The sequence below is a fragment of the Amblyraja radiata genome, chromosome 22 (assembly GCF_010909765.2).
Source record: "Amblyraja radiata isolate CabotCenter1 chromosome 22, sAmbRad1.1.pri, whole genome shotgun sequence".
Classification (NCBI taxonomy): Eukaryota; Metazoa; Chordata; class Chondrichthyes; order Rajiformes; family Rajidae; genus Amblyraja; species Amblyraja radiata.
Window position 1 is genome coordinate 11,853,357 of NC_045977.1, and position 26,044 is coordinate 11,879,400.

The 26,044-nt window shown below is 39.1% G+C and overlaps 1 protein-coding gene across 1 annotated transcript in view; it reads right to left on the reverse strand.

The window, feature by feature from the left end:
* Positions 1-26,044, reverse strand: part of clec16a (C-type lectin domain containing 16A) — a 209,533-nt gene that overhangs the window by 165,346 nt on the left and 18,143 nt on the right. Inside the window, exons 4-9 of the mRNA XM_033040308.1 lie at positions 21,178-21,326; positions 19,113-19,218; positions 16,989-16,994; positions 13,109-13,232; positions 11,333-11,507; positions 5,343-5,396 (exon numbers count right to left, since the gene is read on the reverse strand). Of these exons, the coding sequence (XP_032896199.1) occupies positions 5,343-5,396; positions 11,333-11,507; positions 13,109-13,232; positions 16,989-16,994; positions 19,113-19,218; positions 21,178-21,326 (614 nt within the window). The remainder of the gene's footprint in view (positions 1-5,342; positions 5,397-11,332; positions 11,508-13,108; positions 13,233-16,988; positions 16,995-19,112; positions 19,219-21,177; positions 21,327-26,044) is intronic.

A 26,044-nucleotide genomic window follows, 5' to 3' on the forward strand; every position in this document is an offset into this window, starting at 1 on the left:
GGTCCTGGCTGATCTGATTGCGTCAATATTAGTTTATCAAAATTCCATTTAGCCATCTTAAAAATATTCAAAATCTGCTTCCACATTCTCTGAAGACTTCTTCTTCTTCTTATCGAGTCCACACACAAGATTAGAAGTTGTTCAGCCAGAGTTAAACACACTTCTCGACATCTGCGTACAATGGTGTCTGTCTTGCGCTTCTTTTGCCCGGTGGTGGAAAGATTGGTGAAAACAGGACCGCGACGTGAACGCTCTTTCCTTTGACCCCCTCTGAAGACTCATACCCACAAAGAGAAAGAAAAGCCTTATCTCTGTCTTAAATGTGTGATCACGCATGCCAGATTCTCCCACAAAGGGAAATACTATCTCCATATCCTGACTGTGAAAATGTCAGGATTTTATGTTTCAATCAAGTTCTAAACTCCAGCAGGTACAAACCTAGCCTGTCCAACCTTTCCTCCCAAGTCAAACTCCCAATTCCATGAATCATCTGGCAAACTTTGTCCGGACTGCTTCCAACACGTGAATATCCTTCCTTAAATACAATAAATATTACACAGTGTTCTACGTGATCTTGTCAAGGTCCCATGATGCATAACCTTTTGCATTCCCCAAGAAAATTATAACATCCAGTAGCAGCGCTAATTACTCACTGCAGAGTGGAGTCAAAGTCACACAGCATGGAGCTGTCCATGCCAACCAAGATGCCCCATCTAAGCCAGTCCCATTTACCTATGTTATGCCCATATCTCATGTGGCTTGTCCAAGTGTCTTTTAAATGTTGTTATTTTACCTGACTCAACTACTTCCCCTGGCAGTTCGTTCTACATACCCACCACTCTGTTAAAAGCTGTTCCTATTAAATCTTTCCCCTCACATCTCTGGTTCTTGATCGCCTTACCCTCGGAAAAAATATATTTATATTTTATATTATATTATATTATATATTTACCCTATCCCTCTCATGATTTTACACACCTATATAGGATCATCACCCAGTTTCTTGCACTCCAAGGAATAAGGTCCAAGCTTGCCCAACCTCTCCCTATAGCTCAGGCCCTCGAGTCCTGGCAAAATCCTTGTCAATATTTCCTATACTCTTTCCAGCTTAATAGCATTTTTCCTATAGCAAGGTGACCAAAACTGAACAATGCTCCAAGTGTGGCCTCACTGACACCTTATGCAACTCCCATACTCTATACTGACTGACGAAAGTCATCATGCCAAAAGCCTTCTTTGCCACCCTATCAACCTGTGCACCACTCTCAGGGAAGAAGGCACATAATCCTAGATACTTCTATGAACTCTGCAATCTCTGACTGTTTAGATAGTACGCTTATTTTTTACTTTTCCTGGCAAAATGCCACATTTTCCCACTTTATACTCCATTTCCAAGGTCTTTGTCTACTCAAGCTATATTTTTTCCTTTTATAACCTCATATCTTCTTCACAACTTACCTTCCTGCCTATTTTGACTTATTGGTAAATTTATCAACTATACATTCAGTTCCTATATCAAAGTAAGTTATACAAATTGCAAAGACACTGAGGCCTCATCACCACTGAGGCACGCCACTCATTTCATTTTGCCAAACAGAAAAAGACCCACCTATTCATGCTCTTGGTTTCCTGTTAGCTAGCCAATATTCTACCCACACTAATAAGACACCTCTTAGATCATGAGCTTTTCAGCAATAATCTTTGATGCGGCATTTTCTCAAATGCTTTCTGGAAATTCAATTACAGTACATCCACGAGTTCCCCTTTACCCAAACCACATTACTTTTTCCAAGAACTCCAATCTATTGGTCAAATATGAACTCCGTTTCATAAAACCATGACGACTTGATTTTTCTATTGCCCTGCTATACCATCTCTACCATGCTATACCATGTCTGACAATAGACATGAAGGCAAGTTGCCTATAATTTTCTCCTGTGCATCTATTCCCCTTTTCGAATAAAGGATGTTAGCTTTGTTAATTTGTTAAAAGCTGTTTAAAAACTATTAACAGTTTGGAGACTATTATCACTTTACACATTTCCGGACAGATTGTTTCCTATTCCAATTTGTACATCCTTATTAAATCTTTGTAATTCTTTGCTTGTTTTACAAATATATAGTAATTCTTTACATTTTTAGGAACATATATTCTGTCCAATTTTCTGGACCAGCATTCTATTCTTATACAATTATAAGCGTTAAGTTTGATACTGTCTTTAACAATTTATAGTGAACAGACAACAGGACCTTCTTTTGGAATATTTCATTTGTTTAGTATATCCTAAAATATCCCCTTGAACCTCAGATGCTAATAAATTGATCAATCCTAGCTCATTGCACATACCAGGTTTTGTGTGCAGATGACCCATGCGTTATGGCAATTCAGGCAACCGAAATTCTCTTATAAAATTTACAGGTAGACAAAAATACTGGAGAAACTCAGTGGGCGAGGCAGCATCTATGAAGCGGAGGAAATAGGCAAACGTTGCCTATTTTCTTCGCTCCATAGATGCTGCCTCACCCGCTGAATTTCTTCAGTATTTTTGTCTACCTTCGATTTTCCAGCATCTGCAGTTCCTTCTTAAACAATTTACAAAATTCACATATCTCCAAAACAAATGCAGTGCCGAATAAAAAAATTGCACAATTTTGCAAATAAGTTCAAGTTACATTTATTGTCACATGCACCAATTGGTCCAGTGAAATTTGGGTTACCATACAACCATACGAATAAAAAAAAACACACGATAGACTTTAACATAAACATCCCCACACAGTGGAAACAAAGTTTCCCACTGTGAGGGAATGCACCAAAGTTTAGTCATCCTCCTCTTTGTTGTTCACCCATGGTTGGGGTCTCCCGAGCCCTCCGCAATCGTCACTACGGGCGGCCCGATGTTCAGGCCCTCTTGCCGGGATGATGGAACTCCGACGCGGAATGGAAGAACATTTTCCACGGCTTCGACTTCTGAATCGGCCACATCTTACCGGAGACCGTGGCTCCCGAAGTCCACAGGCTGAGCTGGATGGAGATTCACACTGGCGGCCCTCAGCAAAGGGATCCCAGGACTCCGCGATGTTGAAGTCAGCGCCGCCCGAGACTGGGAGCTCCGCAAACCACAGCTCCACGATGTTGAAGCAGCAGGCCAACACTACGGAGCTTCAAACGGCAATCCCAGGTAAGTCATCGCTCACTCCGCGATGAATCCAGTGCTGCGCCGCTGTTGAAGCTCTGGTCGGACTCCGGCAGGAAAAGCCCGCCAATCCACTTGGTGGGCCGCAAGGGGGGGGGGGGGGCAAAGATGCGACTAGGAGAATAGTCGCATCCTCGCCAGGAAGTGACTGAGTAAGGGTTTCCCCCTTACCCTCCCCACCACCCCACATAAAAAGACAAAGAAACCTCCAAAACATAGTTGTTTTTTTTTAAACAGACAAAAAATAACAAAAAGATGGCAAAACAGACAGACTGTAGGCAGAGGCTGCCATCATACGGCGCCCCCAAGTGCAAATAAAATATAATGTTCAATTCACACTTCCCGACATGTGCAAATGACACAGCCTAACAATACAGACAATGGCAATGTAGACTGTTTCCTGGAACGTGAACACCAGTAATACAGGAGTCACCTATAGGATACAATACAATACAATACAATACAATACGGTGAACTCCAGGATATTCTGATTCGTTATATAGGCACCACTCTTACAAGCGAGTTCATGCTTTCTCATCTACCATCTGCTTCTACATCCTGGTCTCCTTAACTTACACATCCTTCTCTATTGCACAAAGATCATTCATTGAGAGGCGCTCTTCCACACTTTCATTGGTTTCTGTCCTTCCTAAATTACACAGATTTCCATCCATGTAGCCACATCTCTGTATAGATCCTTCCAATCTGAAGCGTCCTGACCCAAAACATCAACTATCCATGTCCTCCAGAGATGCTGCCTGGAGGACATGGAGGCCCGCTGAGTTACTCAAGTACTTAGCGTTCTAGACAAGATTCCAGCATCTGCAGTTCCTTGTGTCTATAGCCACACCTCTACCTTAGCCATCAATTCATTTATTTCTAATGTTCGACACAAAATGTTGGAGTAACTCAGTAACACAATCCATTTATTTCTATTTGAATTCAATTTGTTTTCTTTATTTCAAATGCTACATTTATTCCGATACAAAGCCTTTAGTTTTGTACTTTTATCATCATGTAACCTCTAGCCTTACCTCAGAAACCACAAGGATTCCTTCATAAATAAGTCATTGTGGCTATTGGCCTTTTTCTAAATATCATGATACTTGCAAGTGTTAATCGTTCCTCTGTACTGCATAACCAAGACCTACAACTGATATACAGGTGAAAGAGCTAATAGTCAAATCTAATAGTCAAATCTAAAATGGAGTCGTTCTTCTACAAAAGCATGGACCAGTAGAACAAAAGAATGGCCCGGTGCCAAGACTGAATGACTTTGTAAATTATATGGAACACAATATGGAGGATAGGTTGTCTTTTCAATAACGACATTAAGATGGCAGCCTGCAGTAATAACATGTGCTTCTTTTCAAGGCCATAAAGAAGCCAAGATTGAAAAAAAATAGCTGACTCTCCAGAGATAAGTAATAACTTGTTATTGGATGAGCTTGATTTGGACCCAGCTTTCCTATATAGTGAAAGGCTACAGAATCTTTCAGTCATGCCATATTCAGACTTGGTAGGAGTGTTTTACTGATAAGAAAAATGTGTAATTGTGCTAACTCTCCTTTGTTCTGAGTGGAGCGCGAGAAGCACTGAGCAACGTTTGTGCCACTCCCGTCTGACGAATCAATTAAAGATTGCCACGGTTTACCTTTAACAGTTTTTGTTGCTGTCTGCTTTTTAAGAAACAAACCTTGACACAGGGAGCTAAAAAGTGTGAATTGGCTGCAATGCAAATTAGATATGAAAGGCTGTCTTTAAACTGGACAAAAACATTTTATTTTATAATTTCAACTTTAAATATAATAATCATCAAATTCAAAGCAGAAAACTTGTCTGCTCATTCTTCTTAACTAATCAATTCCTGCGCTCAAATCTCTCAGAATCATTCAGGCTTGGATTGACTTTGATTCAGCCGACACTCTTTTGCTTTGTTGATAGGAGTAACTTTGAACACATTGTGTAATGTTTCTTTCATATTCATCCCACAGACAATCTACAAATGATCCTTCAATATTGTTGCAGAGAGAATAGTTTCCAGATTTCTTCGAAATATGTCAACACCAAGCAAGTGCTGCTGACTACAAATCCTGTATCATTAAAAACCAGACACTCTGGGATGAAAGATTACATTTTGCATACCTGTGAAAGGAGATATAATGAAGCTTGACGGCTGATCTTTGGACGATCACCACACTGGAAAACAGTACATTTTGAGTTATCATTTTGAAATATGAACACATTTTCTTGTCAGCAACATATAATTTATATAAATATAATTTTGGTCATTTTGGTAGGTACTTAATTGCACTTCAGTTCCTTGCACAAACTCATATTCTATTTCTTACAAGTCAAGAATAAATGTTTTAACAAATTGCCTGCATTAAAGAATCTACGATTTCAGTAGTATGTACAAATGAATATTATACATCCATTGAAGGAGAAACACCATTTTTCTATTAGATATTTCAATGGAGATAAATAATATCTTGGAATCAAAACCTCGACATCATGTTTAGCTCCAGAAACAAACTTTAACAATCAACTATTCTGCCAATCACCATCTTCTAGCAAAATGTTACTCATGTCTAGCTCGTACATTTCTGAAAGATTTGCAACATCATGCATGGGAAGACAGCAGAGCTTGGCATAAAACACAGTGGTTTGGGAACTCAGTGGAGGAACATCTGTGGAGGGACTGGACATATGATATTTTAGGTCAGAACTGATTGGAATAGAGGGGGGGTGGGGGGAGGGGAAGAAAGAAAGGTTGAAAAGAGAGATGGGGCAGGTTAAATACTGGTAGTGATGCAGGTGAGGGGGTGATTGGCAGATGGATGGAGCAAGAAACAAAAGCTAGAAGTGAAACACAAACAAAAGGATGCCAGATAAGGAGAGAAGAGGATGAAAAAAAATGTTGAGTCAGAGAGAGGGATATGGATGGAAGTGTGGGGGGGGGGGGGGAGAGAATAATAGGGAAATAGGAGATTCGGAGATGGGAGGCAAGTGTGTGGCACACAGGACAGAAACAGGCCCTTCAGCCCATCAAGGCCACGCCAGCCATCAACCTCCCTTTACAGTAATCTGACATTAATCCCACTTTATTCTCCCTCAGATATCATCCCTCACTCACAAACAAAGGACAATTTATAGTAGCCAATTAACCTAGCAACATCTTTAGGATGAAGGAAGAAACGACCGCACCCGGGAGACACCTACGCAGTCATAGGGCGAACATGCCAACTCCATATAGATTGCACCCAGGGTGAGGATCGATCCCTGGTCTCGGATGCAGAGAGACAGCAGCTCTACAGCTGCACCACTGTACCATCAGTGAATGTACCATCAAGTACTGCTGGGGCCTACAAATGGAGGTGGGGGAGGAGGTGTAGGGACAGGTGTTATGTACTGTGGTTGTCGAGGAAAATACCAGGGAAGGGGCAGGTTGGATGGGTGGGGATGACTAAACTAAGGAGTTCCAGAGGGAATGCTCTTGAAAGTGGAAAGGAGTAGGGACTGGGAGATGTGACTGGTGGTGGGAGCACATTGAAGGTGGCAGAAATGTTGGAAAATAACATGTTGTAGGCTGGTGAGGTGAAAGATGGGGACCAGGGGAACTATCCTTGTTCTTTCTGAATGGAGGAGGTGTGAAAGCAAAACTATGGGACACAGAGGAGACACAGGTGAGGGCTTTATCCAAAATGGCATGGTAGAAAACCACATTTACTGAAGGTTACGAACTAGAATGGAAAGCCTCATCTTGGGAGCAGATGCAGTAGATCAGAGAAATTGAGAGTAAGACATGGCATCCTTTGAAGATGCAGGGTTCGAGGAGATGCAGGCAAGGTAACTGTGGGAGCCAGTGGATTTATAGACCTCCAGCTTTACATCTCACTCCTCCTGTTCTCTTCATATTTGATACTTTTGTCTCCTTTTCACCACCTCACTTTGCAAATTACTTCACCCGACTGCCAATCACTCCACTCACTTATATCGACCTATCACTTAAATAATAGTGCGGAGTAACTCAACAGGTTAGGTAGCATCCGTGGAAACGTAGAAAATAGGTGCAGGAGTAGACCATTTGGCCCTTCGAGCCAGCATCGCCATTCAATACGATCATGGCTGATCATCAAAAATCAGTACCTCGTTCATGCTTTTTCCCAATATCCCTTAATTCCCCTAATCATAAGAGAAAAATCTAACTCTCTCTGGAAAACATCAAGTGAATTGGTATCCCCTGCCTCTGTGGCAGAAAATTCCACAAATTCACAACTATGGGTGAAAATGTTTTTCCTCATCTCTGTCCTAAATGGTCTACACCCCTTATTCTTAAACTGTGACCCCTGGTTCTGGACTCCCCCAACATCGGGAACATTTTTCCTGCATCTACCCTGTCCAATCCTCTTAGAATTTGATACGTTTCTATAAGATCTCATCTTTCTAAATTCCAGCTAAAACAAGCCCAGTCAACCCATTATTTCATCATACGTCAGTCCCGCCATCCCGGGAATTAACCTGGTGAACCTACGCTGCACTTCCTCAATAGCAATAATGTCCTTCCTCAAATTAGACCAAAATTGCACACAACACTCCAGGTGCGGTCTCACCAGGGCCCTGTACAACTGCAGTAAAACCTCCTTGCTCCTAAACTCAAATCCTCTCGCAATGAATTGGCTTTCTTCACTACCTGCTGAACCTACATGCTTACTTTCAGCGACTGATGTACAAGCACACCCAGGTCTCGTTGCACCGCCCCTTCTCCTAATCTGACACCATTCAAATAATCTGCCTTCCTGTTCTTGCCACCAAAGTGGATAAACTCACATTTATCCACATTATACTGCATCTGCCATGCTTCTGCCCACTCACCCAACCTATCCAAGTCACCTCATAGCATCCTCCTCGCAGGTCACACTGCCACCCAGCTTTCTGCCATCTGCAAACTTAGAGATGTTACATTTAATTCCCTCGTCTAAATCGTTAATATATATTGTAAACAACTGGGGTCCCAGTACCGACCGAGCCTTGCGGTACCCCACTAGTCACTGCCTGCCATTCTGAAAAGGACCCATTAATTCCTACTCTTTGCTTCCTGTCTGCCAACCAGTTCTCTATCCATGTCAATACCTTACTCCCATGTTGTCTAATTTTGCACACTAATCTCATGTGGGACCTTGTCAAGTCCAGATACACCACATCCACTGGCTCTCCCTTATCCATTCTACTTGTTACACCCTCAAAAAATTCCAAATGATTAATCAAGCATGATTTGCCCTTCATAAATCCATGCTGACTTTGACTGATCCCATCACTGCTTTCCAAATGTGCTGCTATAACATCTTTAATAATCGACGCCAACAGCTTCCCCACTAACGCTGTAAGGCTAACTGGTCTATAATTCCGTTTTCTCTCTCCCTCCTTTCTTAAAAAGTTCAGTTGGCTACCCTCCAGTCTACAGGAACTGATCCAGAGTCGAGAGAATATTGGAAAATGATCACCAATGCCTCCACGATTTCTAGGGCCACCTCCTTGAGTACTCCGAGATGCAGACCATCAGGCCCTGGGGATTTATCTGCCTTCGGTCCCAACAGTTTATCTAACACTATTTTCTGACTAACGTGGATTCCCTTCAGCTCCTCCCTCCCACTAGATCCTCAGTCCCTAGTATATCCGGGAGATTGTTTGTGTCTTCCTTAATGATGACAGAACCACAGTACTCGTTTAACTATTCTGCCATTTCCTTGTTTCCTATTATAAATTCACCTGTCTCTGACTGTAAGGGACCTACATTTGCCTTCACTAATCTTTTCCTTTTTACATACCTAGTCAGTTATTATACTTCCCGTAAGCTTTCTTTCATGCTCTTTGTTCCCCCTCTTATCTAACTCCTTTGTCCTCCTCTGTTGAGTTGTAAATTTCTCCCAGTCCTATGCTTTGTTGCTTCTTCTGGCCAATTTATATGCCTCTTTCTTGGCTTTAACACTATCCTCGACTTCCCTCGTCAGCCGCCTTCCCGGTTTTATTTTTTCGCCAGATAGGGCTGAACAATTTCAGGAGTTCATCTGCCGTCTTTAAATCTTCGCCATTGCATCTTCACTCTCAACCCTTTAAGTATCATTTGCCAGTTATCAGCCAATTCCCGTCTCATAACTTCAAAGTCTCCTTTATTCAAGTTCAGGACCCTAGTCTTTGAATTAACCGTGTCACTCTCCATCCTAATACAGAATTCCACCATATTATGGTCACAATAAGATCGCTAACTAATCCTTCCTCATTACACAATACCCAGTCTAGGATGGCCTGCCCTCCAGTCGGTTCCTCTACATATTGGTTTAAAAACCCATCTCGTATACATTGCAGGAAATCCTCCTAATTTCCTGCTTGATGCTCTCCTCAACCTCCCTATTGGTATTTGGTGGTCTGTGTTTTCTGCCCTAGGCTATTTCGCAGTTCTACCCATACCGATTCTACAGCATCCAAGCTAATGTCCCTCCTTGCTATTGCATTAATCTCCTCTCTAACCAGCAATGCGACCCCACCTCCCCTTCCTTTCTGTCTATCCTTCCTGAATATCGAATACCCCAGCCTTGGTCACCCTGGAGCCACGTCTCCGTAATTCCAACTATATCATATCCCTTTACTAACTGCGCATTCAATTCATCCACCTCATTTCAAGTGCTCCTCGCATTAAAGCACAAAGCTTTCAGGTTTGTTTTTCTTATCTCTCTTCTACCTTTTACTTCTGTCCCCCTTTTATGGCCCTCTGTCTCCTTGCATTGGTTCCCATCCCCCTGCCCTATTAGTTTATATGTGACCTTTCCTACACTCTTTCCCGTTAGCTGCACAGATATGCGTCCACGTTGTTGACTTCACCCCACCACTTTTTAGTTTAAACCCACCCGTGTAGCACTAGTAAACCTGCCTGCCAGAATGTCGGTCCCCTTCCATTTAAGGTGCAACCTGTCCCTTTTGTACAGGTCATCCCTGCCCCAGAAGACATTCCAGTAATATACAAATCTAAACCCCTGCCCCCTGCACCAACTTCTCTGCCACACATTCAGATCTCCTATCTCCCTGTTCCTACCCTCACTAGCACGAGGTACTGGAAGCAAACCAGAAATAACCACCCTAGAAGTCCTGCTTTTCAGCCTCCTACCTTGTTCTCTATTCTCACGTTGCAGAAGAAAAGGATAGATGATGTTTCGGGTCAGGACCCCTTTCCATTCCTTCCACCAATGCTGCCTAACCTGCTGAGCTACAGTATCTGCAGTTCCTTGAGTCTCCACCTATCATTTTCCAGGCTTTGAACTGCCCCTTCACTCTTTTCCTGCTTTCTTCCCACATACTCTAATCAATCTGAAGAAGGATCCCTGATCTGAAATGTCCATTCCCTCTACAAATGCTGCTTGATCCACTGAGTTCCTCCAGCACTTAGCATTTTGCTCAAAATGTCAGCATCTGCCGTTCTTTGTGATGCCGATAAAAACATTTAAAAATAAACTTGTCGTATGTCTCCCTCTACAGAATGTTTCTCTTACTGCAACTGACCACCATTTGAGGTGAAATATTTTGGGATATTCAAAAAGAATGGGCTTTCAGCGGGCTGAAAGATTGGAGAGCCCAGGGTAGTTCTTTGTAAAAGAGAGAATGTTGAGAGAGAATATGATGAAGATGTTTAAAATAATGAAGGGACCATTCACTACATAAGCAACAGTACAGAAACTTGCTTAGATAGTATCACAAAAAATAGCATTTAAATGCATATGCTACATGATCACAGCTGAAATGCCATAATTTGGTTTAAAAAAATGCTTTTTGTTCAAATGAGGCATGGAAACCTGCGAAGGAATCCCAAGGAACCCGACCACACATCTTCCTAAAGTTATATTTATCTATTGGCAGAGGGTGCTTTCTGAGGATATTTTGTAAAAAGTGCACTCCCACCTTCTCCCACCCTCTACCTTGTATAGCCAGGATAATTTTATTTACAGGACTTCATTGTCACGTGAAACTTAAAAATCGAATATAATAAATCATTTAAGATCCATTTTTAAAAATTTTGCACACATTCTAGAAAAAAAGCTCAGTTGCTGTAATTAATATTATATTAAATACAAATATCATTTTACCTGTTCATGAGTCACCAGAGAGTAGACGTATAATGGCAGAAAAAGTCTGTTTAGTAGATGGTCTGCTAGCACATCATTCAGGAATTCACAATTAATGGTCAGGATATCATTCAGGTAATGCAGGTGGTCCAAATGTTCAGCGACCAGGTCACTCAGTTTGCCTCTATTCATATGCCTATCACAACAAGTGTTATAAATTACTACAAGAAACACACTACATAACATGTGTAAACCACAAATTAAAATGGATTGCTTGTGTTGTGGAGAGCAACGAGGGCAGTCTCGAGCTACAGGATGATATTGACAGTTTGTATAATGGGCAGAACAAAACAAGATGGAAATTAATAGTAATGAGTGCAGAGTGATGTACTTTGGAAGGATCAAAGAGGACACACACACACACAACAGTAAAGCTGTAGGCCCTAAAATTGTCTACACTGGTAGATAAGGTGGTGAAGGTGCACAGCTTTCAATAACAGGGGCATATAACATAAAAGCAGGTAATTGTACAGCTTTATAAAATATTGCTCAGGCAACAGCTGAATTATGGTTCTAATTGATACACTCTAGGAAGAACACGTTTGTACTGAAGAGAGTACACAGTAGATTCACCAGGATGGATCATTTTGGATATGAGCAGAGAATGGAAAAGCTGGGTTTGATTTCCCTTGGAGCAAAGGAGGCTGTGAGAGGATCTGATTGAGGTATATAAAATTATGAGAGGCATGCATAGGGTAAACAGCAGAAAATTATTCCCCATAGAAGAGGTGTCCAAAATTAGATGGCATAGGCTCATGGTAAAAGGCAAATTTAGAGAATGGTGGAAGAATTTTTCCAGTGAACGAGTGATTAAAGTCTAGAACATACTTCAAAGGATGACGTTTGGCTCTACAACTTTATTTGTTATTCTAACAAATAAATGTTATTTCTAAATGTGATCCAACCATCACATTTTGGAAACCCAAAATAAAAACATTTCCATTGTCCTAACAAAAAGCTACTTGTTCATGTTCATGGAATACTTTTTTAGCACTGTAATAAAACAGACATGTAGTAATGCAGAGCTAAATAACATCAATCAATGGATTTTTGTATCGTTGCTAGTGCTGTCATAGAAGATTAACAAAACATAAGGATTGTCATGGTAGATTAACAAAACAAGGATCTGTATCATAATAACAAATCATTAATTATGACAGAATTTATAGAATGTTTCTGAATAAAACAAGACAGCAATCATCTGCTTTAAGCGTCATTTTATATTAATTTGGACTGTATAATATTAAATTGTAAGGAAATGTAAAGAATCATCAGCAAAATAAAGATTCAATGAATAATGGCAATTTTAGTAAAATAAAATTTGCATATATTTCAAATGATAGATTACCAGTAGAATAGAAAAGGGTATTTAGCCTCAATGAAAAAGATTTCCTAATATAATGACGAACCTCCGTTAATATATTCAATCTCTAGATGCCAAAAATGTAAGAGAAGGCAGTGATTGAAGCTTAAAGCCACAATCTATTGTTTAAAACTGCCTTCTGAGTATTTCTTTTACACGTTCATGAGGGTTCTACGTTTGGCTTTCAAAAATGGTTCTGATTTTTTTTTTAAACCCTGATATTTCAAGTGCAAATTATAGATTTGGCAATAACAAATTCACATCTTAAGAAACAACATGCTTGCGTGTGCAAAATGTCAATCAGCTATATTTCACAATACAGTTCGCAAAGCTTGCACAACATTTTGCCAAGAATTCCAAGTTTTGAAACTTACTCTTCATCTGTTTGCACACAGTTGTCCAATTCAATCACATGGCTTCCAATAAACCAAACCAAATTGGAGAAATAGGGAACTGCTGTTTTGTCCCTGATGTAGTGCAACATAAGCTGGTTATCCACTGTTCATATGAAAAGCAGAATATGACTTCTGGTTAGAGAAAGCACAACTGAAGCTTTATACTTATCAAACATCTGGAACATTTAATAATATTGTACATTGAAAGCTTGAAGTAGTAAATGATATCTGAGCTATCACAGTACTTATGGTGTATATAATTTCACAATAGGACTTTGATCGAGCAAACTTTATTCAAGCCTTTATTGAAATATAATTTGAAAGTTTTAAACCATTTAGTTGTATTTGTCTAACAGGAGGCAGTTATTTCTCATTTAGATTATATAGATTGGCAGCACTTTACTGTACATTTAACAGTTGACAATTGACTGGCAATACAATGTAATAATCACTTGATTTTAACATCAATTTTAAAGCTGTCATTTTACTCCAGATTGATAAAATGTAAGGATTGAAATCATAATTGTAAATTATAAATTAAAAGAGGTTATAAATGTGGATTTTGAACAGACTAATGCAAAAAATAAATAAAAATAAATAAAAAATAACATAAAATAAAGCAGGCATTAGGCAATATATGAACACCAAATAAAAATTGAACTGATCAGGTCACAAGCTTGATCATCTGTGGGAAAGATGTGGGAACATTTCAAGTCAAAGACCCTTCAATCTTGACTAGAAACTGTTTTTCTTCCCACATATATGCCTGACCTGCTGTAAAATTCCAGCATATCTTTTATTTTTATGTATAGATTTCCTGCATCAGCAATTAAATTTCTGTTGTTTAATTAAAAATGTGTATCAAGTGATAGTTTTGATTTGTAAAATTGGCTTAGGTTGCCCTCAATATTACAATAGATTCAAACAATTTATGTGAAGTCACTAATTCATACGAGGTTACACATTTAATTCCTGCATGTGCTTTTTTTTTTCATTTGCAAGATATGGCAAAGGCGATTTTATTTCCCTATCGGCAGACGAGGCAACAAGTTACTTCATGAACCATTATGTTTAGGAAGAAACTGCAAATAATGGTTTACACCAAAGATAGACACAAAATGCTGGAGTAACTCAACAGGACAGGCAGCATCTCTGGATAGAAGGAATGGGTAACGTTTTGGGTCGTGACCCTTCTTCAGACTGGTTGAAATGGTTCGACCTGAAACATTACCTATTCCTTCTATCCAGAGATGCTGCCTGTCATGCTGAGTTACTCCAGCATTTTGAGTTTATCTTCATGAACCATTATAGCACCTATGGTGTACATAATTTCACAGTAGGGCTTAGATCTAAAAAGGATGAAGAAGTGTATTTCCCAAATCTTGGTGGCAAATAGGAGGAATAAATTATGAATCCTGTTCACAACCACCTACTGCCTTTACCTTTCAGATGCTGTTGGTGATTTGCTGTACAGTATTTAGTAGATGGCACCCATTGTGGCTGCACTGAAAGGAGCAAATGTAAAAAATGATGCCGCTTTGTTTCAAAGGCTATGCAAATGAAAATTCTATTATGCTCCAGTTTGAGGCATGCAGATGCTGGAAAGATTTGGGAAGTCAAGAGATGCGTTACTTCCAATAAGGTCTTTAAATCTTTTCTTGTATCCACAATATTTATATGGCAAGAATTCTAGCCACGAGGAGAGAATGAGTGCCCTTTACATCATGGCAGCTTTTCAATGTGGCATCAAGGACCCCTAGTACAAAAGATTTAAGTGACAACCTGGAGTAGAATTTTTTACTAACTAGAGCTATATTCAATTTTAAAAAAAACGAAGAATGCTGTGGTTGTGGAATGCAAATCAACTCAGTCTCAAAACATGATTGTGGGGTTTGATCAAGGTGCTTGTCCAGGTACAAAATCTGTAGTTTCTTTATCAATGATTTTCCCTCTGTCATAACATAAGAAGTGCAGCTGTTGGCTGCTCATTGCTGAATTTGACCTCCATGCACAACATAGGTAATGTAGTAGCTGATACTCATACAAAGCATAACCTGGATTACATTCTGGTTTGGGCTGGTGAGTGGCAAATTACATTCACTCTGGACTAGTGCAAGCCAGATTAATTCCAACAAGAGAAATTCCAAACTCGTGACATGACAATAGACAATGGGTGCAGGAGTAGGCCACTCAGCCCTTTGAGCCAACATGTAATGGCATTATCGTTGCTGAATTCCCTGACCAATAACATTCTTGGGATCGTCACTGATTAGAACCACAACCAGTCTAGCCACATAACAGTACATTTCAAAATATAGACAAAAGCTCGCTCAGTTATTAAAATATCTTTTGAACTTTTGCCTTAAATTGAATTTTAGATTTTCTGTATCATCTGAACAAATGTTTGTCATCACTGGTTTGTCACCATTCAATCAAGGTTCAAAGCTACCACAGCCAGATATAAAAAGAGTTTTTTTCCCCACGAGTAGTAGCTCTACTCAATAACCAAAAATCTGTAGCTTCCTTTTGTCCTGGTATTTTATTTAATTCACATGCTTAATCAATAATTCACATGTTTAATCAATAATGTTTGATTATTAATGCTTGTATTATTAATATTTTATGTATAACTCCTAACTGTCACAGTATGTCATGTTGTCACTTGTGGGCGGAGCACCAAGGCAAATTCCTTGTGTGTGAAAACTTGGCCAATAAACATATTAATTCATTCATAGGTTTGGAATCCCCTTGGTCACTGCTCCTTGATCGAATGGGACAGCAGTTAACTGGTGTAGATGTTCAAGCAGAAATTTGGTTCCCAAATTGGTTCCAATTGGATTGGTAAATTATAAATCCCACAGCAATGCTTTGACAGTCGGTTCAACAATGCCCAAGAGATGATCCAACTGACAAATTACTTTAATATTTGTGAGTGCATGACATTTAAAAACATCTAGATATTGTTTTAAAATATTTCAGTATTTTAATTGGTTAAGAAAATCAAATTAATTCAGTTAATTTAAAAAAATCTAATTTACCCAAAATCTTCACACCCATTCCTCTCCATTTAGATTGACAGAGTTGTTAAATCTACTGCAGGTTTAGCAAGTGGATTGCTCAGTATAACTACTGTGAATGAACAAGAGGTTGATTCTGCACTCGAGGAGTTCAACATCACATTGAAAACAGAACTCCACAAGTTTTCAAAGGGAAATACTAATAATTAAAGCCAGCATTTCTCAGGAAAATTCAAGTAGATGAGTTTTTGGAAGAATAAAATTTAGCACAATGTCACCTTAAAAGTCAGTGTAGGCTTTCTGGTGAAAATAGTCTTCGGACCATTAGTTTTATTCTTTACTATAAGAACATTATACAGTTAGACAAGGTCAAGGAAAAATTATGGACACTCTCGTACGTTATTTGACATGTATTAAGAACCAAGAGAAAATCGATGATGGATCCACACTTTCACCGATCATATTTGGCAAATTTAGAAACCATTCCTGAATCAGAATGGACAATTGTCCCTCATTGCCAAACATGAAAAAAACAAACATGCATTCGTATTCATTTTTGCAACAATATTAATGAAATGTTCAGTGGCCTCATTCTTTCTAATTAAAGGTCCCTGACAAAACGAATTGTTAAGTGTATCTGTACGTCAGTCTCCAATGAAAAGCAGGGGCATATTTCCCTGTAATACATCTATCTCTCAATTTATTTATCACGAAGAGTTCAGAATATTAGCTTATCTGATGCAAAGCACAACAATCCTAATGATTAGATAGGCAAAGATTCTCACAAACTGCGCATCTAGAAGCAGATAACAGATAAAAGATTAATATGTTAATCAACTTACATGACACTGGAGTGTGGAACATTGGGATCATCATTGAAGAAAGGACAAAAATACAACAGTTAATAGGGCAAGAACTTGGGCGAGCATGGCATCCTCTAGAAGACAGAGCCTAGCTGTAACATGAAGCACACAGAACTAAAACACATTGCAGGTTAGCAGAAGTTTTACAACAGCTGATCAGCAAAAACGTTTCCACAGGGAATGTGTTAAAAAAAAAAAAAAGGGCCCACGGTAAAACCAGTAATGTGTCTATAAATATTCCAAGGACCAAACTTTTGTTTACTTTTAAGAGATGATGGGAAACAAAGAAAATATACTTGTTCGTTCTAAAATGGGTGACATTAATTCTGGAAAATGGATTCTACATTTTGCATTTACATCACTCAGTTCTGACTAAAAATATACCCGGTGATTTTATGAAATGTACAGGTCTCCGTATATCTCAACCACAGCCCTAAACTTCACTTATGTAGCACTCTCCAATATTTATAACTATAGTATTCACATTTTTCCCCTGTAGAACATGTAGTTAAAAAGAGAGTGCAGGCAACAATGGGCTTTGCTAAGTGGAAAGGAAGCGGAATCAATTTCAACCGCTGTTCCACATGCTAATCCATCAGGATTTCCAAATAGGTGTATGACAGATTATACAAATTTCACTGTAGCTCTTTAGATACACATTTAAAAACACTGCTCTGAGCAGGATGCATGATTAACACAATAAGACTGTTATAGCTAGTTGCTTTCGGACATATGTATTTGTATTTTAGTTACAGGCCCATCATGAGCAAGTTCTTCAACTTGGGTAATTCCTCATCTACATAGTACATGGAACTAGCGTATGGGTGATCAATAGTCGGCGTGGACTCAGTGGGCAGAAGGCCCTGTTTCTACGCTGTATTTCTTAACTAAAACTAATTTTAAATGCCTCCATCACCATAGAGGGCAGTGGGTTCTTGGTTTCAGCCATTCTTTGGATGGAAAAAGTGTTTTTCAAATCCCATTAAATTCCCTGTCCCTGAACGGGTTCTGAACTGTTGAGCATATGGGTATAGAAGAAGCAGGTGGCACTGTATCTTGAAAAACATGACGCTTTACACTTTGGGAGGAATAATATAGGTAGGATATACACAATGAATGTTAAGAAATACTGAGAACTTTGATGTATATGTACAAGGATCCTTGAAGGCAGCAGCACAGATAGATAAAGCGATTAAAGAGGCAGATTGGATACCTGCCTTCATCATCCAGGGGTATGGAGTCGAAGAGCAGGGAGATACAACAATATAAAATATAAGTATGTCACAGCGTGGTGTTCTCATTACCATGCGATAGGAAGGACGTGTTTAAAATAGGGAGTATACAGAGGAGGCTCACCAGGGGAGGGGGTTGCCTTGAACATTTCAGCCCCTAGAAAGACTGGATAAGCTGCATTTGTTTTCCTTGGGTCAATGAAAGCTGAAAGGTTGATTTCTCACTGTGCACCCCCTTCATAATTCTGTATCCCACTATCTGATAGAGGAGTACAAACCTGTGAAGGGCTGAGAAAGTAGGGTGAAAAAACCATTTCACCCTAGAAGAGTTACCTGTGATCAGAAGACATTTGTTCAAAATTGGGGTTTGTGGAATGAGAAGGATTTGAGGAAGAACTTTTTCCACACAGAGGACCATTGAAACAAAGAACCCATGCCTTCCAGGGTAATGGAGGCAGAACGTTCACAACATTTAAGTATTTTGATGAGCATTTGCAGCACCATCAAATGCATGGTTCCAGGCCATGTACTGGAAAATGGAGTGGCCATAGATAGTTGATTGCTGACTAGCACAGACATGGTGGACCAAAGGGCAGTGACTCTGATTCTAAAAGTTTTACAATTACATTATTCATTTTCTCTACAAATAGAACAACCTTCCATTCTTGAATGGCAAATCATTTAGACTACGAGTAGGATCCAACTAAAAAATATTCAGTGTTTTAAAGCAAACATCTTAACCAATGCTCAGATCAAACCTCAAACAACAAAATCTCTCTCATCTTACCATGACATGGTTTTTATCAGTCTTGCAAACATTCACTAATGGCAATAATAGGCAACATTTATGACTGCATTGTGCAGTACTCACCTTTATACACATTAAGGGTGATTGTTCTGACAGCAATTCTGACCATGCTCTCTGGGTGGTTGAAAAATTTAATTGCCTCCGTGTACAGGGCAAAGTCATTAGTGTGCTAGAATTATGAGAGACAATAAGAATTCAGCCAGCATGTCAACCAGACATTACCTACAAAGTAATAAATATTGCTAAGATTTTATTTCGTTTTCCATGATTAAGCAGCTTGAACCGATGACACTCAATCTCTGGGACTCATGAAATGTATTAAATGTTCCCAGAATAACAGGAGTTTTTTTTTTGTTTTTTTTAAAAAGCAAATTTAGAAAGTATAAACATTTAAGTATGGAAAGAAACAAAATCATGGAGTGCAAACTTAAAAAATGTTTCTCCTCTAGAAGCAAAGAACAAGCCATTTCTTTCATTCTTCCCTTAATGTTCCAACAGTGCAAGACCACAAATGATAATCTAAACCAACCAACACGCTTAGCCTCTGCAATTAGCGCATTTGAAAATAGTTTTGTAGCATTCTAAGCAGAGGTTTCATTTCTTTCAACAGTGTCATGGTGACCTCTGCTGGGTGGCATGGTTTACTTCAGACTAAATAAAGACAGGCTGCATAACAAAACCATAGCCCTTCATTGAATATTCCTTGTGTGGAAATTAATAAAGTATGTTTAATCAAATCATTACTTATTTACAGCATTTGAAATGGTTGCATATCTCAATTTATCTTCATGAGAACAGCCTGACATATAAAATTTACACCATTAATTTGCAACAAAGCAATGCATTTTGAACACGGGTTGGGTAGAAGATGTTCCCAAGGATCAACACATAGCAGCTGGATCTAATTTGTGACCCACATCCACACTATACAAGAGAATAGCCAAAACAATCTGTAGTTTTCACTGGTATTGAAGAAGAAAAGGACAACAAGAGCAAACAGTACAAAAGGCTATAAAACTTCAATTTTTTTGTCTTTTAAATGTTGTTTAAAATGTTTCAGAAATCCCCCCCCCCCCCACAAATAAGATTTTTTATAGTTATATAATTGATAATTATTGTTGTATATCTTCAAAATGCTTCCATCAAAATGTAGGGATGATCCAAGTTAGTGTTGTCTGTCACAAAATTCTGCTTCCCAGACTTTAATTCCTCTCCTGGTCTGAAGAGGAACCTGATTGCCCACAATCCTCATTCAATACTGGACCTCACAACCACACCATCTCTAAAAATTGCTCATTTCCATTTCTAGAATTATCCCCAACTACATCTTGCATCAGTTGATCTGCTGCTGAAACCTTCATCAATGCCGAGTTATCATCGGTAGGCCTCCCTCACTCTGCTCTTCATAATAAACAATAGGAGCAGTAGTAGGCCATTCGGCCCTTTGAGCCAGCACCGCCTTTCACTGTGATCATGGCTGATCATCCACAATCAGTACCCAATCCCTGCCTTCTCCCCATATCCCCTGACTCCACTATCTTTAAGAGCCCTATCTAGCTCTCCCTTGAAAGTATCCAGAGAACAGGCCTGCACTGCCCTGTGTAAAGCTATCCCCTTTTACTAGACCTTCAGTGACCAACCCAAATAATGTTGCCCGGTATCAATATTACACTTTTAATAATGCACCTGTTACTAATACAAAGAGTTGCATAAACTTTTTCAGTCTTTTCTCACTGAATGGAGGTAGTGTACAGAATCTTATTTAACATAATATAGGTGTTACAACTGAAGTGGTTAGACGTTCTTCGATTGAAAAAAAAAAACCTCAAACACAATTTCATTGACCTACTAAAGGTCATTTAATTAAGCCTTAGATAAATCCATTGTAAACATCTGATTCTGAATGAAAAATAACTTTCAGGATGTAATACTGGACAAGGGTGGCACAAGGGACAAATGTTTATGCCTATATGCATTATTTCTGGTAACAGAAACGTCCAAGATTAAAATGACATAGATAAAGAAATGAGATTAAAGTTGTGACTGAAATCACCGAGTTCCTACATATGCCTAAAGGTTGAAATAAGTTGTTTTTTTAACAAAATAAATAAATTGAATATTGTCTTACCTCATTGTAAAAAAAGTGCACAGTATGATTGTTGAGTTTAAGAGAAAGGGTTTTCAAAAAAGAAATATAATATGCCATGATTTCCTCATCAGAGAAGTCAAACTTGTGCACAATAATAGAATTTACGTGATTATTAGATAGCAGGTAATCTGTAAAAGAATAACAATGCTGAAGTTTGAAACATGTAATTAGATATGCAAGGACACAACATTTTCACACATGATAAACATGTCCTTTAGCTTAGCAGATCGCCTTAAAACACTTTATACTTAAGAATCTAGAATTAATTTTCATCTTAAGGTTTCACTCGTAAGAAATTAACATAACCAGTTACATTATAACTTGATTAACACACCATAACTATCATATTCTCCTCTTATAATACATGGCACCATTAACTGTTATTACATATTAAACATGAAGTTGAGCAGTTACCATTTTGCTCTCAATTAAGTTTAAATGATAAGTTTAGATTAAAGGATAACAAACTTTGGTAATAGAATTACACATTTCATTCTTGTATAGTCCATTGGGATAAAAGGCAACTTATTTTAATTCCATGTATAGTGCATTTCATAATGTTTGGGACAGAACCGTCATTTATTTATTTGCCTCTGTACTCCACAATTTGAGGTTTGTCATTTTAAAAGAATCACGTGTGGTTAAAGTGCACATTGTCAGATTTTATTAAAGGGTCTTTTTATACATTTTGGTTTCACCATGTAGAAATTACAGCTCTGTTTATATATAGTTCATTATTTATATAGTTATATATAGTTATATATATTTCAGGGCACCATAATGTTTGGGACACATGACTTCACAGGCGTTTGTAATTGCTCAGGTGTGTTTAATTGCCTCCTTAATGCAGGTATAAGAGAGCTCTCAGCACCAAGTGTTTCCTCCAGTCTTTCCATCACCTTTGGAAACTTTTATTGCTGTTTATGAACATGAGGACCAAAGTTGTGCTAATGAAAGTCAAAGAAGCCATTATGAGTCTGAGAAACAAGAATAATACTGTTAGAGACATCAGCCAAAGCTTAGGCTTACAAAAACCAACTGTTTGGAACATCATTAAGAAGAATGAGAGAACTGGTGAGCTTAATCACAAAAGGTCTGGCAGACCAAGGAAGACCTCCACAGCTGATGACAGATTAATTCTTTCTATAATAAAGAAAACCCCCCAAACACCTGTCCGACAGTTCAGAAACACTCTTCAGGAGTCAGGTGTGGATTTGTCAATGACCACTGTCCACTGAAGACTTCATGAACAGAAATACAGAGGTTACACTGCAAGATGCAAAATAGCCTCAAAAATAGGATGGTCAAAGTTCTGGAAAAAGGTCTTGTGGACAGATGAGATGAAGATTAACATATCAGTGTGATGGCAAGAGCAAAGTACGGAGGAGAGAAGGAACTGCCCAAGATCAAAGACATACCACCTCACCTGTGAAACATGGTGGTGAGGGTGTTATGGCCTGGGCATGTATGGCTGCTTAAGATACCGACTCACTTATCTTCATTGATGATACAATTGCTGATGGTAGTAGCATAATAAATTCTGAAGTGTATAGACACATCCTATCGGCTCAAGTTCAAACAAATGCCTCAAAATTCATTGGCCGGCAGTTCAATCTATAACAAGACATTGATTCCAAACATACTGCTAAAGCAACAAAGGAGTTTTTCAAAACTAAAAAACAGTCAATTCTTGAGTGGCCAAGTCAATCACCCGATCTGAACACAATTGAGCATGCCTTTTATATGCTGAAGAGGATACTGAAGGGGACTAGCCACCAAAACAAGCATAAGCTAAAGATAGATAAACATGCAGGCCTAGCAGAGCATCACCAGGGAACTGGTGATGCCCATGAATCGCAGACTTCAAATAGTCATTGCAGGCAAAGGATATGCAACAAAATACTAAACTTGACTACTTTCATTTACATAACATTGCTGTGTCCCAAACATTATGGTGCCCTGAAATGGGGGTGGGGGTGGGGACTATGTACAAACACTGCTGTAATTTCTACATGGTGAAACCAAAATGTATAAAAATGGCCTTAATGAAAATCTGACAATGTGCACTTTAACCACATGTGATTTTTTTCCTATTACAAATCTCAAACTGTAGAGTACAGAGGCAATTAAATAAATGATGAGTCTTTGTCCCAAACATAATGGAGGGCAGTGTATGTGGGTTCTGAAGTGGTTGGGCCTTTGCCAAAGGTGGTCTACTAGGCCACCAGCTGGGTAGTTTGAGGTAGTGCACTACTTATATTTAGGCCGGGCTTTGGCAGGTGCCAACAAAGGGACTCTATGTCCTGAATGCCATCCCTAATGCTCTTTGAGTGATCTCAGACTTCCATATTCCCACCAATCAGTGGGAATTATCGACATTTTTTAAGAAGGCTTGGGAGGACATCCTTAAATTATCTGCTTTATCTGTTTCAAGAACCTTATATCCGACATGCAAATGACGTTGCATGCCAATCTGAGCCCACTGAGTGTCTGCGAGCATTTGCCTAGGAGAACTTGTTGACATGGTTCGCTGATTTCCATATTTCTCTACAAATCAAATGAGGCAACGTCGGCCGATCAAACCTTCTCAGTGGATTGCTGAGACAGCTTTGATGATACTCCATTTTTTTTAATTTCCTACTGTCGGTAGTTAATGTCTCAAGTCTAAAGGAGGCACGTGTTAAGTTTATGATATTGATTTCAAAACCTATTTTTTCTTGACAGCAGAGGCTTTTGTGACAGCCAAAAACAAACAGCAAAAGCTCTCTGAAGGCAATGGTTATTGCATCAATATGTCTTCACTTTGAGATATGGCAAGTGATCCATGTTTTTTTTATGATCTTGTCATGGAACTTTATTGCTGAAGGGCAATCCTGTGCAGTGGAGATAAGTTGATAAAGGACTTTGGTTTTTAAAAATATTGTGCAAGGTTCATTCCCTTGTATGCTTCAGTATACAGACCCAATCGTGACTTGGAGCTCAGACTCCAAAGGTGCACATGGGCAAGAGTCATTCGTCTAATACAGCTCAATGGCCATGTTTGGAAGGGAACGATATAATAGAAGCAGCTTTCCATTTTAGATCCATTCCAGTGGGTACCTTGTGAGAAATGCGATGCAGCATTGCAGGAAAAAAAGTGATTGGGGAAAATGACTATGACTTCACCAAGGTCCCAAGTCACTCTGCTTCCCTTCCCAGAGGTGAAGTTGTGAATTTTTAACTGAAGTTCATCTCAGCCATATTTTAGAATGGTTTTCTTTAATTACCATGTAGTCTTTTTCACTACCAGTGTTGCAGTAGGTGATGATGGCAAAGCAGGATCAGGTACGTTGCTCTGGGATGGAGTCAAATACTTTTTTGTGAAGGAAAGAGTCATATTTGGGAGGTTTTTACCTCAAGAAAGTGTTGAATATTTCTTACACCCCTCAGGTTTTGGGTGCTTAAGTCATAGGCAGCCTCGACAGCATCAAAGAATCCATGCAAGTTATGGTTATCAGAGAGTCACTCCATTTCTTGTGCTCTTTCCACCTACCACCTGTTCTTTAGCTCATGTTTCCTAATGGATCTTGACTTTCAGATCCCCCAGTGTTGTTTCCTTTCTTTAGACTTTAGAAATTGGAGTCTTCGGCCCATGGGACAATTTACAAAACCCATTTAGCCTACAAACCTGTATGTGTTTGGAATGTGGGAGGAAACCGAAGCACCTGGAGAAAACCCACATGGTCACAAGGAGAATATACAAACTCCATACAGACAGTCACAGAATATACAAACTCCATACAGACACTCCGTAGTCAGGATGGAACCCAGGACTCTGGAGTTGTAAGACAGCAACTCTACCGCTGCGCCACTGAGCTGCCCTTTTCTCTTGAGACATTATTCCTCTCGAGTTTCCAATTCAAAATGTCTTCCATTTGTAGTTAATCAGTTCCTGGATCATCTAGTCACATTCTCATCAAACCTCCATGGTATTTTTTGGTGGAGAAGACAAAAGTCCCTTCACAGATGCAATGGGTAGACTGTATACTGTATATGGCTCCTCAGAGTTATCATATGCCCACGAAGATTTGTCAAGGAGAATTCACGTAACAAGAGGGCAAGTTTGAAACACAGACGAAGATGGTGTTTGTAGTGCATAATTTCCACTATAGAATAAGTTTGGTATGGGGGGGGGGGAGCATCATGAGACATTCACTCAAGAATGAATAGTCACTGAAGTACCAAACTAACTAATTCTTCATGGTAAAACTATTCCATGAAGATAAACATTCTCCTTTCTGTCCTTCCTTCTTGTAGAAGGTGATGCATCTTCCTTGCAGTGTTCTTACAGTTGCCCATCTCCTGACAGTCATCTCCACTCAGAACTCAAATGTCAATGCCAACCCAATTGGATTTCCCTCTTTTGTTACAGAATGACACCATGTCTTACATTACTGCAGCCATCCGTAAAAGGTCAACATTCCAAGTCCTGAACCTCACAATGAAAAGTGCAAGCTGCCTACATGTAATTACTTTTAATGTTGGATAGTTATTGTACAACAGACACTACATGGCTTTGACGCAGTGAAGCCGTGGATCAGCAGTCTTGTATCCTGTAGCATGGCCTCTTCTTTCCTTTGCACTCTGGTTACCTTATACCCTGATCCTCTGCTCTCATCTCATTCTTAGACTAAATGTTTAAAATTGGTTTGAAGTGTGTTTTCATGAGAAGCATTGTAATCATTTTAAATAATTCAAACAAAATTGACAGGTTCCAAGTGATTCTGAATGCTTGCTAATTTCAAAAAGATTCTGTCACAGTAACAGCTTTATCGGCTGGTCAACCTGTGGATGCTGAGGTCATTCT